This window comes from Mustelus asterias, chromosome 20 (assembly GCF_964213995.1).
Source record: "Mustelus asterias chromosome 20, sMusAst1.hap1.1, whole genome shotgun sequence".
Taxonomy (NCBI): Eukaryota; Metazoa; Chordata; class Chondrichthyes; order Carcharhiniformes; family Triakidae; genus Mustelus; species Mustelus asterias.
Genome location: NC_135820.1, coordinates 38,585,792 through 38,613,750, shown reverse-complemented (window position 1 = coordinate 38,613,750; position 27,959 = coordinate 38,585,792). Strand labels below are relative to the sequence as shown.

The 27,959-nt window shown below is 42.1% G+C and overlaps 1 protein-coding gene across 1 annotated transcript in view; it reads left to right on the top strand.

Annotated features, from left to right (window-relative positions):
- Positions 1-11,499, top strand: part of LOC144508290 (docking protein 5-like) — a 416,872-nt gene extending 405,373 nt beyond the window's left edge. Inside the window, exon 8 of the mRNA XM_078236106.1 lies at positions 9,706-11,499. Coding sequence (XP_078092232.1) covers positions 9,706-9,770 — 65 coding nt within the window. The 3' untranslated portion in view covers positions 9,771-11,499. The remainder of the gene's footprint in view (positions 1-9,705) is intronic.
- The last annotated feature ends 16,460 nt before the right edge of the window (positions 11,500-27,959 follow it).

The following is a 27,959-nucleotide window of genomic DNA, read 5'->3' as shown; positions in this document are numbered from 1 at the left end:
GCAAGAAAAATCCTCACTCGTCTATTTAAGAATTGGATAAGGCCCAAAAAACATGCCTGGGGACCACAAAGCACAATTAACTTGGCCCCGTTGGTGCCAATGAAGGCAGCGCGCAGACTTTGTGTCGCCTACTTATTATAATTGCAGCATCAGGCCAGAGCTCAGCAGGCTGGCTACCTGAGTGGGGGTAGAAAGTGAGACGCTAACATGAGTTTAGGCGAGTCTGCACTAGGTAAAACCACCCTGCACCTCTCAAAGGAGAGGTGCAATTTGAGCTGAGCAGATGCTGGAATTCATTTGCCCTTTGACCTGGGAAAGTGACAGGAATGACACAACATGATAGACAGTGGGCTCTCTGATGCAGCACTGGAGGCTTTGGTGAAGGAGCTGGAGCTCTGTCTATAGGAGGCCAGGCTGGGAAGGCAGTGGGTGCAGGTGGGTCACTGACACCAGTTTATCCTTGAGTACCTGGATATCATGCAGAAAGAATGACCTCCCACAAGTGATCGCGGTCAGTGAATGTATGTTCAAATGTCATATCCCGCCAACTGCTCTGCTACCAACTGCCACACCCCTATCGCAGGCCTACCAATAATCGCTATCAATTGTGACTGAAAACTAACATTCACAGCTTCACTTCGCTCTCACACACTTTCTGATTAGCACTGCAACTCATTTATCACTGTCAGTCATTCAATCATGACAGCCATGGCATCCAAACATATTGCACCACACCCAACAGAAGGCAGCAGCATCTAACTGGGGTGAGGGGTGTGGGGGAAGAGACATGACTATGTATCCTTACCCCAGTTCAAGAGCTGCTGCTCTCGAACATTGGGAGTGAGTGTGACTGAGTCTATGGTCAGCAACCTGGCTGAAAGGATTGAAATTGATGGAATTGTCATGCCTACTCCTTCTCCTCACATTCTCCCTCATCACACAATCACTCCTGATAATTAAGCTGAAGTTTGGATAAACATGTATCTCTTGCTTCCCCCCCTCCCCACCCACCCCTCCAACCACCTCATCAGAGCACTTGACTTGGGTCTCTCTCCTTTTAGGATACCTAAGGACTGCCTTGTAGAGGTGGAAGAACAGGAAGATAGTAATGATGAAGAAGCACCCTCATTCACTTTTACATTTGCAGTCACTACCTCAGACACTGACATAGGCCAGAATTTTACCGCCACGCCTGCCTGAGCGAGGTCGTAAAATCCCAGCCATAATATCTACTTTAGAGGATGGCATCAAAGTAGGATATGCACATCATGAGATACTAAGTACAGGGCCTGTAACCAGTGCAAAGATAAAATATAGCACAGGTTCTGTCTTGCTGGAAGGTAAGGCTGCACACGAGTTCTGCTGCAGAGGACACAGGACAGAACCTCAATGGTAGAGCATACAGGAAAGAGTTAGTGGACATGCATGTAGAAATGCTTGATGCATTGGCAGACCTGCTAGAGAGCTTACAGTCACTGTTGAGGAACATGGAGGAACCTAGCCCCAACCTAGCACATGATTTTTCACTGAGCTTGGAGTCCATCCTTTCCAGCATGCATGTGGTGGCCAATGTCTTGAGGACATTTGTTGGACCAATCATGATGCAACATTTCAACTTCTCCTGCAGGACAAGTAAAAGCCAGGCACTTTCTGGATGCTGCATCAGAGTATCAGATGGATGTCATGTAAGGCCAATGTTTTGCCATGAAAAGATTAGATTGTTGCCATTATAGCTGTGGATACTCAATCCAGCAAACTGTCGTCCAGTGGATTGCTAGGATTGCTGAGGCACTATCCAGGGTGGAGTGGTTTGCTAGTGCACAAATCTGCTGTCCTCTCTCAGGATTTTTCCGCCAATCAGCCCCTGTCTAGATGCCTTATAAGGAAAGTTTGAGTTTCTCAAGGTTATCCTGCAAGACTTTGGATGAAATCTTCCAGAAAATGGCTGATGATTGCGGGGGTGGGGGGGGGGGGGGGGGGGGGGTGGTTGTTGCTGTGTTGTTTCCATCGAGAAAACCTGTGTGTTTCGGCCAGTTTTCTCTTCAGATCTTACCCCACACTACTAAAATAATCAAGAGGGTGTGTTTCATGTGGTCATGTAGTGGGGTGGGGCTTCAACACACCGACAAAGCCTGGATGCACTGAGGTCAGGGCACCATCTTGAAAGGGTGCCTCACTCAGGACAGCAATACCACCCCCACCCCCACCCCCTACCAGAGTCAAAGCCTGCAGCCTCCTCGCCCCTCCCTCCACCCCCCCCCCCCCCCCCTCAAAACAGCCATTGCTGGGATCCCTTGCTCCTCTGCTCATTCCAGCCCACCACCACATATAAATGAACCCCCTCTCCCCAATGATGCTCCCACTGGGGTCTGTTCCTTGGCACAGGTTGGCACTGCCAGATAACAGAGATGTGGTGCCAAGCAGGCAATGCCAATCTGACAGTGCCAGCCTGTCCCTAGGGGGGAGTGCCAGCAGGCCTTGCCATGTTATTGCCCCTCGATCAGCGTGGTGAGCCGGGAAGATAGCGTGAGAGGACAATAATACCATTGTGTATAAATGTCAATTCCTCTCCCCCGGGGGTTATACTCATCTTTGTGCCCCTGGGGGGAGGAAATAACATTTATACACAATGGTATTATTGTCCTCCCACGCTATCTTCCCGGCTCACCACGCTGATCGAGGGGCGCAGCGAGCTGGTAATCGCACCCGTAATCTTTTTGTCAGTGTGTAAACATATCATGGTTAATATCAGAAGTATAAATTCCTTTATTATGTTAATTTATTTCTAAATAACACAATTAATTCACTGATATGCATTCTATTTGATATTTCACATTCCAGCCTAAAGCTCATCAAAATTTCTTTCAAAATCATGTTCGCTCACATCAGGTAAATGACATTGGAGCAAATTTCAACCATCTGAGAAAAATTACAATCCATTTCAGACATTAACCTTCGACTTGATTTAGGTCCTCTTCTGTTCTTCAATAAAGACAAGCCATCTCACATTATCTGGTGGAAACATAAAATGAACCACTTAGTTCTAAAGCAATCAATGCACTGGTATTTTTGAATTTAGCTGACATTTTGCCATTGTTTTTTCCAGTATATTTCATAATCCTTCGATGCAGTCCAGCGTATCATTAATATTGCCTTTTTTAGTCACAGGGGAACGGTGTAGTAAATACAATTATGATGGGTTTTGATGACTGGAAATTAATAGAGGTTTGATTCGCCAAAAAAACATGTACGTATATATATATATATATATATACACACACACACACTTCTGCGATCACATTCCATGTAACTTGTGTGCATCACTGACTTGCAGCAAGTGTTTCTTATGTACATTATACAAACACGAGTGCACAACAACTAAAATTGTGCAAGAGTTTTCAGAACCAAGTGCCACATGTTTTATCAAGCAGGAATTCTTTATAGATTCAGGGTCACATGCATGACCAGTGACTGTGCAGAACAGCACAAAACATCCTTGGGTAATGTGAAAAGGTAGGAAGTAAAATATCATTAATCTTAAAGATTGGGCTGGATTTAATGTGAGTAATGGGCATCTCGGCCACTGCTTTGAAGAGCACTCACCTGAGGCCCAGGATTACCAAGCGACCGAGAACACAGGTAAGTGAAGAGGGGATGGGAGTCCCGGGGTGGGGCAGATTAGAGTGATCAGCAGTAATGGCTCTCAATGGGCATTAATTTCTGACGTAAAGGGCTCATTGGCCAGGGGATGGGAAGGCCATCCACAAGCCCTCTCATCACGAGCTCAATAAAGATTGAGGTGGAAAGGCGGTGGGATCTCCACTCACCACCCTCCTGACAATTAACTAACACCCCCCGCGCCCCCACCACCAAACTCCCTACAGGGGAGAACATTACATTTTGCCTCTTATCTCTGTTTCTCCACGGATGCGAGCAGACTTGCTGAACATTTCCAGCATTTCTGTTTTTATTTCAGATCTCCAGAAGTATTTCACTTCTGTGAAAAAAGGATGAACTCAGATGAAAACCTAACAAATTTTAACAATACACCAAGCTATGATTTCTGTCAAACTAAGTCGAAAGATTTCCTGATGTCAAATTTCTGTATTTTGAAATTGGAAATGCATCTGCACATTCTTGTTCAGAAAACCTAGTTACTGTCTATATGGAATTTGACAGATGGGGCCATCTTGTGGCTGCAGAGAGGAAAGTTGCTATATCTGCAGAATGGAGAAAATGGACAAATAATAAACACGTTAAGGTTCGCATGTTTGTTATTCCCAGTTGAACGTTAGCATAGTTTAAACATTACTTAAGTGAAGAAAGAAACAAGAAAGAGGTTACAAAATAATGAGCAAAAAACATAGGAGAATGGAAAGAGGAGGGGCCTAGACTGAAATAATAGATTAGATTTGCTGACTGTTTGCACTTATCTGCTTGAAAATCTAGTCCAGTAAATATTTTCACATGGACCGATCTGATAATGGAATAAAACAAGTTATAGCATGAGAATTTTTGTTTTTCACAGTACCTCACAAACAATTTATGAAAATTGAAACAATGGGTCCAATTTAAACTCGGGGAAGCACAGTGGCATAGTGGTTTGCACTGCTGCCTCCCAGCACCAGGGACCTGGGTTTGTTTCCCGGCTTGGGTCACTGTCTGTGCGGAACCTGCATGTTCTCCCCATCTCGCTTGTAGGAAGGGACTAAAGAAGGAAATTAGGAGAGCCAGAAGGGGTCACGAGAAGGCCTTGGTAAGTAGAATTAAGGAAAACCCTAAGGCGTTCTATAAATATGTGAAGAGTAAAAGGATGAGACGTGAAGGAATAGGGCCTAAAAAAGGTGAAGGCGGGAAAATCAGTACGGAACCAGTAGAAATGGCAGAGGTGCTTAATGAGTATTTTGCCTCGGTTTTCACAGAGGAGAAGGAAATGGGTGGATGTACTGTGGGCTTGCGGTGGACTGAAAAGATTGAGTATGTGGACTTTAACAAACAGGTTGTGCTGGAATCTTTGAATGACATCAAGATAGATAAGTCGCCGGGTCCGGATGGGATGTACCCCAGGTTACTGTGGGAGGCGAGGGAAGAGATTGCAGAGCCTCTGGCGATGATCTTTGTGTCGTCGATGGAGACGGGAGAGGTGCCGGAGGATTGGAGGATTGCGGATGTGGTTCCTATTTTCAAGAAGGGGAATAGGGATAGCCCAGGAAATTACCGACCGGTGAGTTTAACCTCAGTGGTTGGTAAGCTGATGGAGAAGACCTTGAGGGACAAGATTTATGAGCATTTAGAGAGGTTTAGTATGCTCAAGAATACTCAGCATGGCTTTGTCAAAGGCAGATCATGCCTTACGAGCCTGGTGGAGTTCTTCGAAAATGTGACTAAACACATTGACGAAGGGAAAGCGGTAGATGTGGTTTATATGGATTTTAGCAAGGCATTCGATAAGGTCCCCCATGCAAGACTTCTCGAAAAAGTGAGAGGGCATGGGATCCAAGGGGCTGTTGCCCTGTGGATCCAGAACTGGCTTGCCCAAAGGAGGCAGAGAGTGGATATAGATGGGTCTTTTTCTAATTGGAGGTCGGTCACCAGTGGTGTGCCCCAGGGATCTGTTCTGGGACCCTTGCTGTTTGTCATTTTCATAAATGACCTGGATGAGAAAGTGGAGGGATGGGTTGGTAAGTTTGCCGACGACACGAAGGTTGGTGGGGTTGTGGATAGTCTGGAGGGATGTCAGAAGTTACAGAGGGACATAGATAGGATGCAAGACTGGGCGGAGAAGTGGCAGATGGACTTCAACCCAGATAAATGCGTAGTGGTCCATTTTGGCAGGTCGAATTGGATGAAGGAGTACAATATAAAGGGAAAGACTCTTAGTATGGTAGAGGATCAGAAGGACCTTGGGGTCCGCATCCATAGGACTCTAAAATAGGCCCCGCAGGTGGAGGAGGTGGTTAAGAAGGCGTCTGGTGTGCTGGCCTTTATCAATCGAGGGATTGAGTTTAGGAGTCCGGGGATAATGATGCAGCTATACAAGACCCTCGTCAGACCCCCCTTGGAGTACTGTGCTCAGTTCGGGTCGCCTCATTACAGGAAGGATGTGGAAAAGATTGAAAGGGTGCAGAGGAGATTTACAAGGATGTTGCCTGGACTGAGTGGCATGCCTTATGAGGATAGGCTGAGGGAGCTCGGTCTTTTCTCCTTGGAGAGACGTAGGATGAGAGGAGACCTAATAGAGGTATATAAGATGTTGAGAGGCATAGATCGGGTGGACTCTCGGAGGCTTTTTCCCAGGGTGGAAATGGCTGCTACGAGAGGACACAGGTTTAAGGTGCTGGGGGGTAGGTACTGGGGAAATGTTAGGGGGAAGTTTTTCACACACAGGGTGGTGGGCGAGTGGAATCGACTGCCGTCAGTGGTGGTGGAGGCAAACTCAATAGGGTCTTTTAAGAGACTCCTGGATGAGTACATGGAACTTAATAGGATGGAGGGTTATAGGTAGGCCTAAAAGGTAGGGATATGTTCGGCACAACTTGTGGGGCCAAAGGGCCTGTTTTGTGTTGTAGTTTTCTATGTTTCTATGTCTGTGTGAGTTTCCACCGGGTGCTCTGGTTTCCTCCCTCAGTCCAAAAGACATGCTGGTTAGGTGCATTGGCCATGCTAAATTCCCCGAACAGGGGCCAGAGTGTGGCGACTAGGGGATTTTCACAGCAACTTCATTGCAGTGTTAATGTAAGCCTACTTGTGACACTAATAAATACAATTTTTTTGAAAACATAGACTCTAATAGGTTTCCAGTGACTTAAAATCTTGCCCAATATCTCGCATGAATCCGGTCAGAAGATAACTTAATGATAAACTTTCAATTAGGCTTATGTTGAAGCTGTTGTTTAATTTATTTTGTAAAAAAGATGTTTTTTTTGATGTACCAGTCCATTGTTGCAAAATTTTGAAGAGATGGGGTAAATATTTTTTTGTAACAAGATTGTTGAGATTCAGACCACTTAATGAAAAAGGCAAAGGCACTTCTGATGAGCTCATTAAGACAAATAAATGAACTTAGAACTATGTTCCTTAGCCAAGATTAAATGACTCATTTTGTCAGCATGGACCAAACTGCAATAAACTGAAGTATTGTTTCCAGAGATACCTTGAGGCATACTTTGCTGCCAAGTCCGAGAGCAATACATTTCATTAAAGCAAAATATTGTGGATTCTGGAAATCTGAAATGAAAATGGAAAATGCTGGAAAAAAGGTCTGGCAGCATCTGTGGAGAGAGAAACATAGTTAATGTTTTGAGTCCACATGACTTCTTTAGAGCTCTGAAGAAAAGTCATACAGACTTGAAAAGTTAATAATAAATTTAAACCTGGCCTCTGTTCCACATAATTGATCAGAGGGACACACAAAACTATCCCTCAACTGCTGTAGGTCGGTGTTTTGACAATCTTTTAGAAATTGGTAATGGCATGTGTACTTAAAAAGAAAACGTATAATCTTGAAGCCTATTCAGTCAGTAAAGGACAAGCTAAAATATTTCATGTATTTTTCAGAATGGCAGTGCTGTAAATGGTGCACAAGCAATACTCTGTCAATTTTTGTAACTTTATTGGAGTCAGTGTGTCTCTTAAGTACTATGCCTGGAGTGAAGTATTACACATGTCAGCATATGACTTATGAGCTGCTTTCACTGAAATGCCCCACGGTGTTAATTACAACAGTGTCACAACTGTCCACTAATATGTTGCTTTTCCATCATCTTTGATCAGTTACTTACAGCTTCTTCTTCAGGAGCAGTAACATCTACTCATGTTTCTCATCAAATTTCCTCCAGCAACATATCCAGCTTCTTTATTTTATATCTATAAATATACACAGCGTCATTTCTGCAATGGTTCTACCTTGGTCTTGGAGTAGATAAAATAATGCTAACAACATTCCAAGCTAGTTAACAAGTGGGTTTCCATTTTATGGCTCTTTTCTCTTGAACTTTCTGTTTCTTCCCAGTTTCCCATTGTTCTCAGCCAGACCCATTGGGCAATTGAGGCTGTGAGGGAAGATGAACAGCTTGTTCTAGGTCTTCACCAATACCACTATTGAGTTGACTTTAGAAAGATCAGCTAAGAGACAAGTCTCCCATTAATGTTGTCTCCTCTTTGTGGGTGTGGGCCTGCAGGTGCCACCTGCTCAATGTTGACTTCTCTGTGGGTGTGGGGATGCAAGTTCCACCTGCTCAGTGTTGACTTCTCTGTGGGTGTGGGGATGCAAGTTCCACCTGCTCAGAGTTGACCAATGATTACAATTGAGATTTGAGATTCAGTTCTCTAACAGAACGTTGGATTCAACCAGTCTTATCACTGGGTTATAAAATAAATTGAAATTTCAGTGCACTGTGCTTTCAGTGTATTTGCTACTTTTTCAACTTCTACCATAAATATTCAGTGTTCAAGCTTCCCTTAGTGATTATGAGACTTAATCCAATGATTAACTAACTCATACATAGCTGGGCAGCCCCAGTTTTGATTCCCAATCAATGCTGGATTAGGTTGTACTCTGCTGGGTCAACAGTATGCTTCAGTTTGACTATGCATTTCTTTGACAGGGCAAGGAAAATTAGCCGATACTCTCACTTCTGATCACTGGTCAGTTGAAACTGTGCGTATGTGCATCAGGTGGGCCAAGTGCTGGAAAGTGGGACCAGAATAGTTGGGTGGTTTGCCTTTGACCATCACAGATGCGATGGACCAAAGGGCCTTTTTCTGTGCTGTCTACTTCCATGACTCTCGGCACTTCCTTGAGTCACATAGAGTACATGAGCAAGGACCACTTCTTTGATGTGCTGTCTGATGATGACATCCATTACCTGTGGAGCCAAACTGCAGTAAAGAATAGAACATCGGTGAATAGATTATCAACTGATGTCTTTAGAGAGGTGGAGGAGAGAAAAGATACTTGTGGTGCAGAGTGTGTTTTTGCTAGTTGGTGCCAAAAGTGGAAAACACTGAGTTTTGCTGGAATCCAACAAAGTCGCAGGGTGAAAAAACAAACGCAGCATCTTCATTTATTATGATCTCTTTGTTTGAGCAATTCCCATGTACAATCTGCTTCTTCTCTGTGGCTACTGAAAGCACAAAGTGCCTTAAAAAGTATCTCAAGATGAGCTTATGGTCTAGTCATCACTCCTGGTGACATGTGTTCTATTCTTCTTATCCAACAAGTGTTTAGTACATGTCTTTAAAAATCCTCTCTCAAGAATTTCACCTGGAGACATGATAGAAGACTAAAGTTTTGACAGCACTTTAAAAATTGCTTGTCTTCAATCACTGAAAATTGACTGATGGAATGGTGAAAGTGTTGGGTTCTGCTTTGATGGTAACGTGATTAGAATGTAAATTTTGACAGCGTATCCAATGTTATTTTGCCAACAGCTAGTAAAATCCTCCTTAACATACATCCAAAGATTGGATGTTGCTTTGTAGGTTAATAAATGAATGATGATACAAAATGGATTGATGTTAAAAAGGATCCTACTCATGAAAAGATTCAGATTTTGAAGCTGTAAGGGGAATTTAATATAAAGGGGACTCGGTGATTATCCCATTTAGTTCAAATTATGACTTGTTCAATGGTGATTTTTGTTCTTGTCTATATTTAATTTTAAAAACAGTCTTGGTATCACCCCCCTCCCCCTTTGTTCTTAGATGACTCGTATCCACTGAGGATTCCTCGTGCAGAAACCATCCCCAGTTACAGCTCACAGCACTGACAAAAGCTTCCAAAAGCTGGAACATTTTCTAATGGCTCTGCTTCTGACTGTGACACCGAACCTGCTCAACTAAACAAGCGAGAGGAATGCTGAGCGAGATGGACCGGAGTTTGAATGATATTTGGGATCCCCTTTCTTTTACAAACTCACACTTCCTCTTCAAGAGTTGCAGTAACTCAAAAGGGGGTGGGGGGGGGGAGGAGGATTGAACTAAATGCACAGCCAGAAAGGTTTGCTTTTTCTAAAGATTTGAGCTTGTGTTCCAAAATGTACGGCATCATTTCCGACCATGACAATCAAGTATTTTTGTTAAGCACTAGGATTCAAGACTGTGCTGATTTGGCAGCAGCATTGCAAAATTGTTCTTTTTATTAACAATAAATTCATCACCTGCCATTGAACCATGGCACTGTACAGACATGTGGTTGGATATCTAGGTGCTGCTTACTGAGGATTGCAGATACAAATTTTCACTGACACGCGGATTCGTTTTTAGGCTTGAGTAAGGTACAACTTATAATTTTGTGTGCTTTCAGGTTTGTCTTGAGGTGTGCAAACTACTCTGCATTACAACGGTGTTGCTTTGGCATCTGTTATTGATTTTGTTTTTTGGAACACCATACAATTATCAATCCAGCAATGGAAACTTAATCAGAGGAACAATCCCTGAGGTTCAAGACTTAGCAAAGTGAATGGGAAGTACAGATGTTTAACAGCTTTTTATGCATTGGACTGTAATCTTCGTGGTTTTCAGAGAATTGTTCTGGATTTGCTCTATTTCTACCATTTTTAACATCTTTGTTTTCAATCATTAGCTGAGCAGGTGACTTGGGTATTTGTCAAGTTCAAGTGTGCTCAACAATTCAAAGTATTAGCACCAGTATGAGGGAAATGAATGTTCTCAATGTGTCCCCTAAATTGACTGAGTAGCTGAACAATAGGGAGCCAAGCTGGTGTCCATTTTTAAACTAAACATACAAGTAACTATTAGTCACGTGAACAGGTTTGTTCCATATAGGACAAGTGGAGAGACCAAAGCAACAGCAAGTGGAACTATAAGTACTGGAAATCAGAAATTGAAGTTAGAAATTCAGTGTATGCAGCACAGGTATCTGAAAGGTTAGTGCTTCAACTGGAGTCATTATCAGAACTGGGTTTGGTATTTGATGTTTACCATTTCCCCTATCCCAACATAGCCAAGCATCATACATCTAAAACTGAACAGAATTAACAGTTAAGCGATCAGCAAAAAAATTGAATCAGCTGTACTGTAATTACGATGCATCCAATATATGAGAGCAAATGAATCTTGCATTCTGTGAGATTAATTATGTAATTTGTGCCACATGGCATTGACAAACATTACTACTGTAGCTGGAACTATATTCACATCAAAATATTCAGGGTATCCATATAAATATCTGATTGCAACATTATTGACACTTGAAACAATGGACCTGATTTTAACCTAAGGAGCCCACCAAGTCTGGGGCTCTTTGGATGTCTGACTTACATCTCCCAACTTAATGCTCTATTAATTTCAAATGAATCTGAAAGCAGTCAGGGTATAAATTGGGGATCTGACCTGAACCCACCGAGAACTCACTAAATGAGTTGAGGCAAAATTAGGGCTAATGAGCTACTCCAGTTAGTCAGCTGTTCCTATGTTGTGGTCCAGGTTTCACTCCCAGACTGGGCGTGCATAGTCAGTAAACGTACTGGATCGCTGAACCCACCTTGGGGAAAATAGTGCCCCCAAAATGAGATCTTTGTTCTGTGAGTTTGATAGGGGAGGGGGGGAGGCGGCAGGTGGGGGGCGGGGGGCATAGGTGCGTGCAGGAGTTGGGCCCATTACCCCCCCCCCCACCCAGAAACAGTTTGGTGGCAGCCAAATGGACTGCCAAATGCCAAATTCATATTGTTAAAAGGCCTGCCTCGGTGCTCTGCAACTTCATTCCAGTTGTGTGGTTGAATATTAGGTCCTCTAATCCTCAACCCTCACACTCCCTAACATCCTGCACACATTCCACATGTTCCACCTGTGCCAATTCATGTTAAACCATTCCCCAGTTCTTCTGAATAGCGTGTCATGCACTCCCCATTCCTCTCTACCTATTGTCCTTGGCCCCCTCATACCCATGATGCCAATCCACTCCCACCACTAATCCCCATGACCCTTATAGCACTTATGCCAGCTTAGTGCCATTTTAATGTCAATACATGACCACCACACTTATCTCCCATCATCATGTGTAGACTGTCCATCAACTTAGTGCCAACATTAATCCCACACCCATTAGCCTTTCCCCTTGCACCCTCCATGCTAACTCCTGTGTCCACCATGGCAAAACTAAGTATTTATTATATCAAAAACATCCTTGTTGATCGAAGTCCCTTCAGTACATTTAAATCCCCTCAGGCCTTTAATCCCTTATAACAACAAACAATTGTATTCAAAGTCCAACTTCAAAGATAGTGGATCCCTTAATAAATTCCTGGGGTTGTCAATCAAATTGTGAACTTACAACCCCCACCATCACTGGCATAATTACAGGTTATGGAAGCAGTCAGGTAGTAATAACAATAGAATGATAGCCATTAACCATATGTCAACAAACAGTTATTGAAATTGCAAGTGCAATTTTTTTTAAAACACAGAGACACAGAAAACTATTTTTATTTTCAAAACTTAGATGGCTTGGAATTTAAATAGCTTGTCAGTTCCACAGATCCTCTACACCTTTTAGTCGAATTTCTGTTTAAATATTCTAAGTCACACGCTCCAGAATAATATCATAGCTCCAGTGAAAATATGGTCAGTTTAAAATCAGCTCGGAATTCAAATGGTCTTGCTGGGTTCAAATTTTCCAATGTGTGAATCATATTCTGCCCCTCTTCCCTTCCCAGCAAAATAGGATCTGTTGGAAATCATAGAATCCCTAGAGTGCAGAAGGAGGCCATTCGGCCCATTAAGCCTGCACCAACAACAATCCCACTCAGGTCCTATCCACGTGACCCCACGTATTTACCCTGCTAATCCCCCTGACACTAAGGGGAAATTTATCATGCCAATCAAGCTAATCCACACATCTTTGGACTGTGGAGGAAACCAGAGCACCCAGAGGAAGGCCACAAAGACACGGGGCTGGAAGCGGGTTTTCCAGATCCGGGGTCCCAGCAACATTTTTGATAAGGGGCAGAGTCTCCATGAGTCCACAAAAATCCGGGTTACTATCTGTTAGCTACTGTCAATACTGTTGATAGATTACTGGTGCCCTGTGTTAATGGTTTCCTGTTTTGCCACCAGAATCACTTTCCCGAATGATCATCTGTCACTGCTGCTTAAAGCCTGACTGCAGTGCTGCTAAGGCACAGCTTGCAAATTGCTGTTTCTTGTCTTGTCCCACACACCAGCAGAATTCACTGCTATGGGGAGAAGCAGGACTTCAAACTCTTCCACCATCTGTTAACTAGATGCCGATTACTGTCAATGTTTAGTCTGTTCAGCAACGGAATGAACAACTTGAGATTTGCAAGATCTTATAGCTATAATTATACTGAGGCTTAGTACAAGGGGTGTTCAAATGAGAAAAAAAATCAAAGAATGACGAAAGGGAATCACCTGTCATTTAATTTAGTGTGGAAATGTGTGAAGAAAGACCAGCAATATTCGATAAAAAGTGAAAATCTAACAATTCAGTTATACTAGGCAGTGAGATTATCTATATGATTAGGGTGCCTAGAAATGTGATTTTAATTATTGATTGATTAGATCAAAATGGTTTGGTGCTGCTCGGCACATTTAAAAATTAACACTTCAAAAGTGTACTTGTATCTGCTGTCATGCAAAATAGCAGCAAAATGTTGTTATGGCAATAAACCTTTTGAAGCAACTGCTCCAGGGATATAGTCTGACTGACAATTTCCTATTGAAGGAACAACCCCAACGTCCCTGCAAGTGAGTTCCAAACACACAAAGTATCACTCATTTCATATACAGGACATGTTTAAGAAGTTATGGTTGACAGAATCTGTAGTTACCAAGAGTAACCTAAGTGACTTCCTGCAGACATCTGTAATTAGTGAGATTATAAGAAATTGCAAGACTTCCAGGGGCTGAATTTTCATCTGCACTCAGGAAAACCCGGCTACTTCATAGAATCCCTACAGTGCAGAAGGAGGCCATTTGGCCCATTGTGTTTACGCCGACAACAATCCCACCAGGCCCTATCCCTGTAACCCCACATATATACCCTGCTGGTCCCCCTGACACTAAGGGGTAATTTAGCACGACCAAGCAACCTAACCTGCACATCTTTGGACTGTGGGAAGAAACCGGAGCACTTGGAGGAAACCCACGCAGGGAGAACGTGTAAACTCCACACAGTCAGTCACTCGAGGCCAGAATTAAACCTGAGTTCCTGGCGCTGTGAGACAGCAGTGCTTGCCACAGTGCCACCCCTTGTCATAGATTGAAAAATGTACACCGACCCATGTGTGATTTTTTTCTTTCTGGTGTTTTAATCTTTTCCCATGTGGATTTTACAAGCATCGATGGAGTGCATGAAGGGTATGAATACAATGAAAGTCTGCAACAGTTTGCCAACACAGCAGCCCAGATCCCCTAAACCTCACTTCTCCACCTGTTCAACCCTCGCCCCACATATATTCCACCTCACCTTTCCCCATGCCCCCATGTATCCTCCATGGCTATTCACTCAGCATGCACTATGTACAATTCTTTGGGTCACGCAAAGGCAAAGGGAATTATTTTTAAATTACTGGAAAAACCATGAAACCTCCAACAATCTAAGAAAACACTGAATTTGAGCTAACTCTCATTGAAAGAGGACAAAGAAATCTGTTGGGAAAAAGTAAAGTTGTAATTCTTGAGCTGTCAATTGGTTAGTAAAGAAATAAGTATCCACATCAAAGATGTACTCTGTTCTCCTGAGCTTGTAAAAGTTTCAATAATTCTTTGATCAATAAGACCACCTGCTGAGCTGAAGCTTTTGGAACCCAGCCAAGGATTTTAAATGGAACAGCTGTCATAACAAAAGCTTCCGTTTCACTGACAGAATAGATATCAACTTCTACCGACACAAGCCATTTTTGTTTAATAAACCAGCCAGATCTGACAATCCAACCAATTCGGAGCACAAAAACATGATGGCAGAGAATTTTATTTTACAGTATTTAATACATCAAGGTATTTTCTCCATTGGAGAAATGTTGTGATACATTGCAATAAGTCATCTTAGAATGATATTTGAAGGTGTCAAGGTAATTTACAATTATTTTTCAGAATGTGCCAGACTTCTCAGTGGGCTTCCCATTTTCTTCACAAACTCTCAAACTTGGCATGCTTTTAATGGACTTCCAAAACCTCAAACCTCTGGGCAACAATGGTGTGCAGGAGGAAATCTAATTTTTTCTTCCTTGTAAAATGGGGAACCAGCATTAGCAGGGGTAGATGTTACCATTCCAGTTGGTGTTATAACTGAATGGGAAGATCCCAGAATGGAACCCTGGTTCAAAAGGCCATAACTTTTAGTTGTTTTAGAAAATGTGGAGGAGCTAGTCAGAAGACTACTAATTAGTTTTAACAACAAGAACAAAGACATTTATTAAACATGAAAAATTGGATTATTATACACTACACCTTTACTCCCCCTTAGTTTAACAAATAGACACAGATTTTAAGATTTATTTGGATTCAAAGTACACTGTAAACTACAATGATCTCATTAACACAACATCCCTTTAAGCACACAGATTGGCTGTGGTCAAATGCACACTCCACTCTGAACCCAAGTTAGCATTGTGAAGTTTTCCTCAGAATACCCCAAATGATTGTCACATTAGAGTTTCCAAACCCCATGCCCAAAAACGCATTTTAAAATCTCCTTTCCCAACAATACTTTCCATTAGCACTTTACATTTTGCAATCCAATCCAAATTTTCCAAATGCCTCCTTTAAACAAAGATCCCACTTTACTTTTAACAATGAATCCAATACAGGTTTTGCACCACCTCTCGAGAATTTCTTTGTCTTGACTGCTGTACAAATTGTTCCCAATTTCTTTAACTCTTGATTCCAAGACTCTGTTAAGCTGTTAATTCAAACTTTTGAATTACCTCTGAAATCTGCTTTCTCACTGAAATCTGTTTACTGCAATTGTCTCTTTAATTCAGAACACTTAGTTTATTCTTCCTCTTGAATTGTCCTGAACAATATGTTATGGTTCAGGTCAGAAACTCCAGGAGCCCCCCTGGATCATAAATTTTGCATCTTGAACTTGGCTAGGATAAGCATGAGAGGTTTATCTTCAGGTATGATTCAAATGACCCACTAAGGAGATTTTATCAAACAAAGTTTAATTAAAAATGTGGTTAACATATATGGAAAGAAAATTAGCAAAAACTTTTATCAATTACAAATAGAAACAAAATAATCACAATAATGTATAACCCTTAACAAATATATCTGAGATGTTCCAATCAAAACCAAGCTTCCTTCAGACAAAACCCTTTAAACAGGTTTAACATAGCAAAGTGTAATGCTCACGCGATACTGGAATTGAGTCCTTTGGATGAATTCTGCAGTTCTCTTGATAGACTCAGAACAGTTTGAAGTTCAAACAGCTTCCCAGACCGGGGAGACTCTCTTGATAAGCCACAAACAACAGATTTTCTACTCCAAGAAGACAAGAAACCTTGCTTTCAGCTAATCAGCAGAACTTCTAAAACCCAGGGAGAGAGAGACACTATTTTCAGTCTGATGTCCACTCTCTTTTATCTCTAAACACTCTCTAAACACTGCTGCCAGCCAAAACAGAAAATGTTTTGAATTCCCTAGGAAGGAAAAAAAAACCTGACCAGAACCCATGATCTTCCTCCTAACAATGCAGGATCATAAAACTAATCCCAGAGTAGATATGAACAACCCCATTTGAACCACTCAAGGAGTAATAAAATGACTCATTGTAGACAGCCTGGCAACAATGACAGCAGCTAAGGCTGTGAGCTACAGAGAACATGATTTTTTTTTAAAACCCTTAAAAGTACACTAACGTCACAAATACCTTGGTCTCTGTTCTCTTATCTTCAGTTATCTTAAAACATTCTTTCCCAAATCTCTGGTTATCTGAACAATAACTGGTTATTTGAGAAGCCTGCCTCTTTGGAACTCCCTTGTCCTGTCCAGCCTCTCCGGGCAGAGTTGAGAAATGTTCACTCCCAGTGTCCTGTCTCCAACTGCAATATCTCAACTAAAACTTAAAAACCTTTCTACCTTTAAAGAGTCTCCAGTTGTTAGTTAACCATTGCTGGTTTATTTACTCTTCATGCCATCGCCCTCTCTAAGCAAAATAGAAACACGGTTAGATCTGAACCAACCCCTCACGCATAAAAACACATTTGTCCAGCATGAATCGAACTCTTAGTTTTACCCTTGTTTCCACACAAACATTAAATTAAACCCACTTGTAACTATACTTTATTTCTAATGTTTACGCATACAAATATAAATCCCTTAAAACTACCTTTGTTTTCCTAACAGTATGTGATTTGCACCTTAGGCATCTCTGACTCTCGAAAAGACCAGAGGAATGTGACAAAGGGTTGAGAATGTGTAAGAAAATTGGATTTCCTCCAACAAAAGCAAAGTGTGGTCATTTGCATCTGAAAACACATCCAGACAAAAATGCAGACCCCATGAGCCTAAAGAATTATAGTTTTTGAACAGCAAATCATGGTACCTGTAGCAAATACAGGCATTCATTGGATCAGTTGTATAGTGTTGCATCATGACTTGCTCAAGCAATCTCCAACCACTACCACTCTCCTCTGCCTGACTGAGTTAGATTTTGCATTGGACAACTGATCTTTCAACTCTATTCTGGGAGCCGCATGGCTCCTAGCTATACTTGCCTTATTGTGGGATATGTGAAACCTTCCTTGTTCCAGTCCTATTTAGCTTTCTTCATGCCTCTTCTTTCTTGGTACATTGATGACTGCATCAGCCCCATTTTCTGCTCTAAACTGGAACTAAATAAAATTAATTAACATTGCTTCCAATTTTCATCCTTCTCTTTGCCTTGATGTGGTCCATCTCTGACTCTCCTTTGACTTTTCTGCCTCCAATTCTCATGACAGATTATCACTATATATTAATTATAACTCCACTGTCTCCCACAGTTATCTTGCCTACACTTCCTAATACCCACTTCCTGAAAGAACTCTCTTCCATTCTCTCAGTTTCTCTGTCTCTGTTGCATCTGTGCAGATGATGCAACATGCCATACTAACGCTTCTGATAGACCTTCCTTTTTCCTCAAGGAGGAATTCCCCTGACTGTACCTGCTCTATTTCTCTCACTTCTGCTCTGAAACTTTCCCCTCCCTCCCAGAACAACAATAGGGTTCCTCTTATCCTTACCTTCCATCCCATCAGCCTCTATATTCAATGAATGATGCTCTGCCATCCATGATGCCACCAGTAAATATACCTTAACCCTCCTCTCCTTTCATCATTCCAAAGAGATGGTTCCCTCTGTGATGCCCTGGTCCACTCCTCAGTCATAAAGAACACTGCCTCAATTTCCAATGACACAATTCCATGCAAACACAGGAGATGCAACACTTATCCTTAACCTCTTCCCTTCTCATCATCCAAAGCCCCAAATCCTACCTCCTCCAAGGTGGAACCGTGTTTTACTTCAACTTCTTCCTATTTAGTATGCCATGTTCTCTGCTAATAATGTGGTCACCCTTACATTGGGGAGATCATATGCAGGCTGCGTGACTGTTTCGTGGAATACCTCTGTTCAGTCTCCAAACACGATCCTGAACTTACAGTTGCTTGCTTGTCCACCTTAGTCCCATTCTGACATTTCTGTCCTTGGCCTGATGCGATGTTTCAGTTCAAGCTCAAGGAACAGCACCTCAACCTTTTAAATGGCACTTAACAGCCTTCTGGCTTCAACACAGTTCAACAATTTCAGTTCGGAACCTCCGACCCCACGTTATTTTGTTTTTCTTTGCTCATTTCTCTTCTCTTGCTTCTCTCATTTCCTTGACTTAGCTTTCAGATGACGGTTATTCATGATTCTACCATTCACATCTCCTCTGGGCATATATTTTATTTCTTTATTTACCAAATGACCATATCCTTGCCTTGTGAAAAGCTATGTCATTTAATATCTCCTGTCCTACACCCAATCATGGACCTTCCCTTGTTCTTCCCCTTTCCCCTCCTTCACCCTTTCACTCAGTCACAACCTATTACAATTCTAACTTTTCCCAGTTATGATATTAACTCTGTTATTCTCTTTAAAGATTCTGCCAGACCTCCTGAGTATTTCAAGTATTTTCTGGGTTTTTTTCATTTATATAATGGTTGCCGTTGGGTGATGAATCTTTGCATTTGACTTGTTTGAAGTAATAATGTTGACATTATTTTAAGTTTGTTGTTTTGATACAAAGTAATGAAAATATCAGAACAAAGATGAACATATCTAGCTATTTGCAGAAGTTCTCAGCTAATCTGACTCCAACTTCACCCTTCGTGGTAAAAAAATGTTGTTAATTCCTTGAAAGTTATTCACGTAACATTACCATCTTGAACTCATTTCAAAATGAAACAGAGTACAAAAAATAAATGAATTAATAAGAGTCCTGTCATTAATGGTATTTTGTATCCCAGGTTTGGGCTAATAAGTGGCAAATAACAATCGCATCATACAAGTGCGGGGCAAAACCCATTTCCAACAAAAGAGTGTCTAACCATTGTTCCTTGACTTTAAATGTTGTTACCATCACTGAATCCCCTACCATCAACATCCTGGGGGTTACCATTGACCAGAAACTGAACGGGACCAGCCTATAAATGCTGTGGCTACAATAGCTGGTCAAAGGCTGGGAATTCTGTAGAGAATAACTCACCACCTGACTCCCCTAACCTACCCACTACTTAAAAGGCACAAGTCAGGAGATTGGAACACACTCCAGTTATTGGGATGAGTGCAGCCCCAGTAACATTCGAGAAGTTCAACACCTGGAAAAAGCAGCTCACTTGATTGACACCCAATCCCCCACCTTCAACATTCACTCCCTCATCACCAATGCACAGTTGCAGTCGTGTGTACCATATACAAGATGCTGGAACTCACCAAGGTTCATTTGACAACAACTTCCAAATCCACAACCTCTACCACCTGGAAGCACAAGTACGAGCAGACACATGGGAACACCACCACCTGCAAGTTCACCACCAAGCCACACACCATCCTGACTTGCAAAGAAATAATTGTTCCCTCACTGTCACTGGGTCAAAGTTCTGGAACTCCTTCCCTAACAGCGCTGTGGGTGCACTTATACCACATGGACTGCAACAGTTCAGGAAGGCAGCTCACCACCACCTTCTCAAGGATGATTAGGGATGGACAATAAAAATGCTGGCCTAGCCAATGATGACCACATCCCATGAATGAATAGAAAGAAGGTAATTGTTTCACAAAGTCTATTTAAATGAGGAATGTATATTGACAACAGGATAAACATATAGTGAAATTATCAGTGCAATAAGGAAAATGACCATGGGAAATTGTGCATTTTTGTTTGCAATGTTTCTCAGAAAGCTTGTCTTTCCCAACTATTCTTTAAAATTTATTTAAATTCATTTCAGGAGGATTATTCATCTGTCTAGCATATTTCAGACTTCATTAAATTAGATTAGTCACATTTACACATAAAAATCCTTCACAAAGTGCCCATTTTGTCCATTATATTGCATAATAGATCTGTAGTTATTGAAACTTCTGTCATATTTACATCTGATTGACTTAAATGTTTTGTTTTCATGCGATGGCAGCACATTGCGACTAAAGATCTGGAGAATGAACCAGGACAGTAGGTAGAAAAATATTAATAAGATATCATTGCAGGCATTGAAAAATAATGAATGAAGCAGAAGCAGTCAGAAAAATCTACTGAAAAAAAGGAAGGATAAATGGACTCATTCAAATCGATCCACTTTTTAAAAAAGTTCTTTTGGCTTTCATTGTATTTTCTTATTAAAGTTGCCTAGATAATATTATCCTCTGTGTTTGAATTGTCCAGATCAAAACATTCTGCCAAAGACCTCCACCTAGATAAGGAGATTGAATAGTTCCTGTAGGTTCCAAGATGAGCACTGTCACCCAAAGAGACTCAAACCAATGACAAAACCAGCTCACTTTCAATTTCTACAATGTAGTACTGATTGATTGTAAGACTTGGCAGTCACAAGACTCACTATTATTTGTTAACGTCTAAGTTCTATTCACTTCAATGAACAGCGACACCCATCCCCACCATTTAAGGAAATAATTTTCAAACTGCAAAGTAACCAATATAATTTTCCTTCTGCACAATACTAAAGATGAGATGAAAAAGAAAGAGTTGGGTCTTTACTCAAAGGTAAATTTCCTGAAAACACCAATTTAGTGTATTGTATTTAATGTGTGATGAACAAAACTCTGAACAATGGAAACTTTCAAACTAGAATCTTTATATAGTGCGATGTAATCTAAATGATCATAACCTTTCATATATTTATATTGAGAACTCCAGAAAAATATTCTAATAGACCAGGCATCAAGGATTGTATGATTATTCAAGATTGGAGAGATGTTCTGAATAAACATACTGACCAGAATTCTCCGGCCTCACCGGCGGCTAGGATTCTCCAGTCCCTCTACTGTGAATGGAGTTGGTGCCAAATTCTTACAGAATTCATCTTACAGAATCCCACAGTGCAAAAGGAGGACATTCGGCTCATCGAGTCTTCACCAACCACAATTCCCACCTATGCCCTGTCCCCATCACCCCATGCATTTACCCTAGCTAGTCCCCCTGACACTAAGGGGCAATTTAGCATAGCCAATCCACCTAACCCACATCTTTGGACTGTGGGAGGAAACCCACGCAGACACGGGGAGAATGTGCAAATTCCACACAGAGAGTGACCCAAGCTGGGAATCGAACCCGGGTCCTTGGTGCTGTGAGACAGCAGTGCTAACCACTATGCTGCCATTCTTGCTGGCAGCGGTACTGGGGGGAATGAAATCAGAGAATCCAGGCCATTAAGTTTAAAGTGTTTTAGCAACACAATTTTTTTTTGAGACCATAGTAGGAATTTAGTATATTAAAAAAATGACTTGCAATTATATAACACTTGTTAATGACTTTTTTAAAAAGTGTAGTCACTGTTGTACTGTATGATAGAGAAGGAATGAGTAATTAAACTAAATTCTTTATTTTTACTTACCCTTTTCCATAAAATTTCACACAGTAAACAGATGGACAGTAAAAAGTTATAGTCTAATGTTACAAGCAGGTACTCATGTATAGAATTACAGAGCGGGATTCTCCGATCTCGTCCATGCCGCTACAAGTGAGAACGGAGAAATTGACGTTCCAGCCAAAACTCCATTCACTTTCAGCAGCACCGGAGAATCCCAGCCGAGAATGAGGATGGAGATTTCCAGTGATAACATCGATCTATTTCGTAAAAGTAGCTGAATAAAGCACTGTTTCACTGACCTCGAAGAAAGCTGCCCACAAAGATTTAGAGGTCTTTGTGGTATGGGTTTCACCTTCCTCAATGTTACTTTCATTCCAGTGTCAACTCAAAGTATCTCCTATGACCCACAACACTGATATCATCAAGCAGACTAAGCAGCCAATCGCATTGAAGAATTCTCACAGACAGCAATAAAGAAAGTAAGAATCACTTACCCTTCACTTTTTAATCATTTTACAAAGAGCAAGGTAAAGACTGGAACATACACATGGGATTAAGGTAGATGATGGAATATCATAAACTTAAAAAAAATTAAAAATTTCATACATTTTAAAAATATGATTAAAGTGGAGACATTTGATACCCTACCAATATAAAGTTAGCTTTTCAGGGCTAGATTGGTTGTTTTTCAAAGTTTATGAACTTAGAATGCCACTAACTATCTAATTACAGCTCACAAACAATTTTTCAAGAGGATTTCCAGTGAGACTAACCATGTAAAAGTTGAATTTGATGTCAATTCAAGTGATTTCAGATTATTTCCATCTGCTGGAACTTCAAAGGCACAACCTGCAGAGGAACAGTGAATCATTGACAGTAACTTCTGAATTTCCACATTTAACCGTGCATGTGCCAATGTTTCTGTCAGTTTCACAGTTGTAATGACGGTGAACACTGGCAGTTCCATCGTCAGTACAACAATAAAGTCTGGGCCAATATCCCAGGATATGTCACCATGAATTTCTTAATCCAATGTTGCATTCATGTCTTCAGTTTGCAACCACACTCATTCATTTGTATATTTTTAAAAATGATGTGCCAGTAATCCGGATAATCCATTTTCCAAGAAGATAAAAATATTTACAAGAATACTGTTAAAGAGTGCTAAAAGTGAAGAGGCAGTCTGAGATGGAGACATGCCAAACACAGGAAGTGTATAAGTGTATCAGTAACACCTGCTTTATTTGTATACACAATTTTAAAAATATTATTCAAAAAACATTGAGAATGTGAAAGGAACAATTGGAGAAAAATAGTTTTTCTTTCCCCAATGCAAGAGGTTCTTCCTGGTATAATAATTTCTCACTCTTTATTTTCAACAAAAAATTGAATTGCTAGATGAATTTATGGTGAGACAGACCTAAAGGCTACATTGCAAGTTACAGGGAATGGGGAACCACCTCCACTTACTTCTGTTTCAATTAGATTTCAGAATTCTCATTTGTTTAATAAGAAATATTTGATTATGTGCTTGTGCAACTTTTAATGAATCCATGTCAGTAATAAGGGAAAACACACAGGGGGCGATCTTAGCAAAAAAATTCTAAATGCTGAACAAGCATGAAAATGGGAGAGAATCACACACACTTATTGCAGGAGCTCCCAAACACCATCTTATGGCACTTAGAAAAAAATATGAGGCAAAATGTGATTCTCGCCAAAAATGAGGCCGTGAGATTCTCACCAGTAGGGGGAGTAGATGGAGTCTATTCACAGCAGACTGGCTGCAGACTGCCAGAGAGCACTATTATGCATGGACCCTGATCTCCCAATGTACTGTGTACATGGATACACAGTGCACTGGGAGATTGTCATTCCCCCATCAACCCAGACATCTTACCCTCGCTCATGCTCCCCCAAACACGCCCTCCAATCTCCACCCATGATCACGACCCCCAGCCGATCACCTCCCCAATTCCCCACCACCCTGGCCGATCGCCACCCTGTTCACCCTCATCCCGGCCAATCACTGCCCTGATGAACCCCAATGTGGCGTATATAGTCCTCATGCACTGCCTTCCCTTCAGGCCCTGCCCCTCCAGGACCTGCCCCTCCCTTACACCCCGTGCCCTTCCCTTAGGCCCTGCCCCTTGACACTGCCTGGTGGGCAGTGCCAGAGTGCCAGGCTGGCACTGCCAGGGTCCAAGACTGGCAGATATCTTTTGCAATTTCCAGCTCATACCCTACTCTCTAATGCTCCAGGATCCTGCCATGGAACTGCCCCACCCTGCTCTCTGCCATCATTCTCAGCTATTCCCTCACTCATTGTTGCAAATCAGAGCATGACAGATACCAATATTCCTGAGTGAGGGATTGCCCACATTGTACAGTCACCAGTTTTATCAGGTATTAGGATTATAAATGTTACAGCGCAGTTAAGTAATTAATCTGCATTTAGATAGCACCCTCAAGATATCTCCACATGCTTTATAGCAATGAAACATTTTTGAATATCGCCACTATTATGTTGGGAAAAACAAAGCTGATTTGTACACACACAACATGCTGTCAGAATCAATACCCAGTTTTTATTGATGTTGGTTGAGAGATACAAATGGTCTAGGACAACATTAAGAATTCCCTGCTGCTCTTTAAATAGTCCCATGGGTCCTTTGCTTCTACCTGAGAGGGCAGATCTGAAAGATAATGGCCAGGGTTTTCCAGTCCCACCTGTGGTGGACACAATCGCAAATGGGGCAGAAAGATTTGGAGAGCGGCCAAAAGTCAACTGGGGGGTGATCTGACCAAAAAAAAACTAAGTGCTGAACGCGTGTGAAAATGGGAGAGAATCGCACCCATTTTTTTGGTCAAGCTCTCAAATCGTACAGCACTTAGTTCAAAAAAGAGTCAAAGTGTGATTAACGCCAATAGGTGGAGTGAACGGGGTCTATTCTCACTGGGAAGCTGGCTGCTAACTGCGAGGAGTGCTACTGCGCGTGCGCCTTGATCTCTGTGTTCTGTGTACAAGTGTACACAGGGGAGGTCGTGTCTCACGAACTTGATCGAGTTTTTCGAGGAAGTGACGAAGATCATTGATGAGGGTAGGGCAGTGAATGTTGTCTACATGGACTTCAGTAAGGCCTTTGACAAGGTCCCTCATGGCAGACTGGTGCAGAAAGTGAAGTCGCATGGGATCAGAGGTGAGCTGGCAAGGTGGATACAAAACTGGCTTGGTCAAAGAAGACAGAGGGTAGCAGTAGAAGGGTGCGTTTCTGAATGGAGGGCTGTGACAAGTGGTGTTCCTCAGGGATCAGTGCTGCAACCTTTGCTGTTTGTAATATGTATAAATGATTTGGAGGAAAATGTAACTGGATTGATTAGTAAGTTTGCGGACGACACAAAGGTTGGTGGATTTGCGGATAGCGATGAGGACCATCAGAGGATACAACAGGATATAGATCAGTTGGAGACTTGGGTAGAGAGATGGCAGATGGAGTTTAATCCAGACAAATGTGAGGTAATGCATTTTGGAAGGTCTAATACAGATAGGAAATACACAGTAAATGGCAGAACCCTTAAGAGTATTGATAGGCAAAGGGATCTGGGTGTACAGGTACACAGGTCACTGAAAGTGACAATGTAGGTGGAGAAGGTAGTCAAGAAGGCATATGGCATGCTTGCCTTCATTGGCCGGGGTATTCAGTTTAAAAATTGGCAAGTCATGTTGACGATTTATAGAACCTTAGTTAGGCCGCACTTGAAATATAGTGTTCAATTCTGGTCGCCACACTACCAGGAGGATGTGGAGGCTTTGGAGAGGGTACAGAAAAGATTCACCAGGATGTTGCCTGATATGGAGGGCATTAGCTATGAGGAGAGGTTGGAGAAACTTGGTTTGTTCTCACTGGAGCGACGGAGGTTGAGGGGAGACCTGATAGAAGTCTACAAGATTATGAGAGTCATGGACAGAGTGGATAGTCAATTACTAGGGGGCATAGGTTTAAGGTGCAAGAGGCAAGGTTCAAAGGAGATGTACGAGGCAGATTCTTTACAGAGAGAGTAGTGGGTGCCTGGAACCCGTTGCCAGGGGAGGCAGTGGAAGCGGATACGGTAGTAATTTTAAGGGGTGTCTTGACAAGTACATGAATAGGATGGAAATAGAGGGATATGGTCCCCAGAAGGGTAGGGGGTTTTAGTTAAGTCGGGCAGCATGGTCAGTGCAGGCTTGGAGGGCCGAAGGACCTGTTCCTGTACTGTAATTTTCTTTGTTCTTTTGTTCTATCTATCACTCACCCCACCCTTCTGGAAATTGTTCCCTCCTACACCCCGCTCATCCCCCCTCCCCCAACCGCAGGCCTCCCCGGCCAATCATTGGCCTCCCTCACTGATTGCTGGCCTCCGTGGCAGATCACTACCCCAATACTCCCCCACCAGGCCGAACGCCGCTCTGATACCACACTGGCCGATTGCTACCCTGATATCCCTCACCCCCCCCCCCCCCCAGTTGATATCCAATGCAGAATTACTCCCCTGCCTATCCATTATTGCCCCCACCCTCATCACGGCTCTGCCCCCTGCAATTTGGCCCTGCCCCTTGGCACTGCCCAGTGCCCGGTGAGCTGTGCCCAAGGACCCACTGGCGAGGCTGGCAATCCAGGGCAGCACGGTGACGTAATGAATGGCCTCCTTCTGTACTGTAGGAATTCTATGATTCTATGATCATGAGAGTGAGAAATCGGGCACGAACACAGTTTTTCATCAGACTCACAATCTTAGCAGTTTGCCATGCTGATCGACCATGACAAGCTGGTAAGATCACCCCCAAATGATGGTTAAACCCTCTTCAAATTTTCCTGTCCCGCCTGTGATGATGCCCAGTGCTGGCAAGTCCAGAAAATCCTGCCGAATACTCTGTCGGTGCAGCACTCACTGGGTATTGTACTGAAGTGCTACCAGCCTAGATCATGTACTCAAGAATCTGGAGTGTGGCTTTAACACATTCCTTCTGATGCAGAATTGAGAGTGCTGCCAACTTAACCAGAGTTATCAAACCTCGTGATCACCTGCTCATTGCGAAGCTCCCAACTTCCTCCATCTGGCTGGAAGAATCTAAGGGTGTCCACTGTTGAACATTACAGCACTCCAAGAATGTTTTAATATTGCATTCCGTTATGTCCTAGCCACATTTAGCAAAGCTGCAGATCCCTTCCCTCAGCATTTCCAGGCTCAAATACTCCACTCCTATTCTGCTAATCTCAAAAACCTTAGTGCTACCAAAATCCCTTTCTCCACTGGTGCTAAATCCTATGAATCCTTCTTCAACATAATTACAAAAAACAAGATCCAATCTCTAATCACTCACGTCTGATCTGCCATTTTGCTACATGAAGAAACATCCAATAATGAAGGTCATGTTCACATAAAACTTGGCAGAATTGTGCAATTCAGTTCCCAAAATAACAGTATTTATTTATTAGTGTCACAAGTCGGCTTACGTTAACACTGCAATGAAGTTACTGTGAAAATCCAGTAAAAGTTCCAGAATGAATTGGTGTGAAAATAAAACAATTTGATTTATTCAGTCGCTGGAAATCAATGGCCCTGATGATGCACAATGTTGAACCTTTTGATAAAACTGCATATACATCAATTCTGGAAATTCAGCTACTTTGTACACCAAGCAAATCCTGGAGCCTAAAATCTATAGGTATTTACAATTACCTGGATTCCCAAAGGGAATACTGGAGCAATGGATTTAAAATGATGGACACCATAAATAGTTATATGCAGCAAGACCCAGTAGCAGAGTAATTACAGACTGCACTCTAACAGCATAATTCCTTTATTCACACCCAAAAGAGTTCTAAGAAACTCTTTGAAATCAGTTAAACTCGTGGTAGAGTT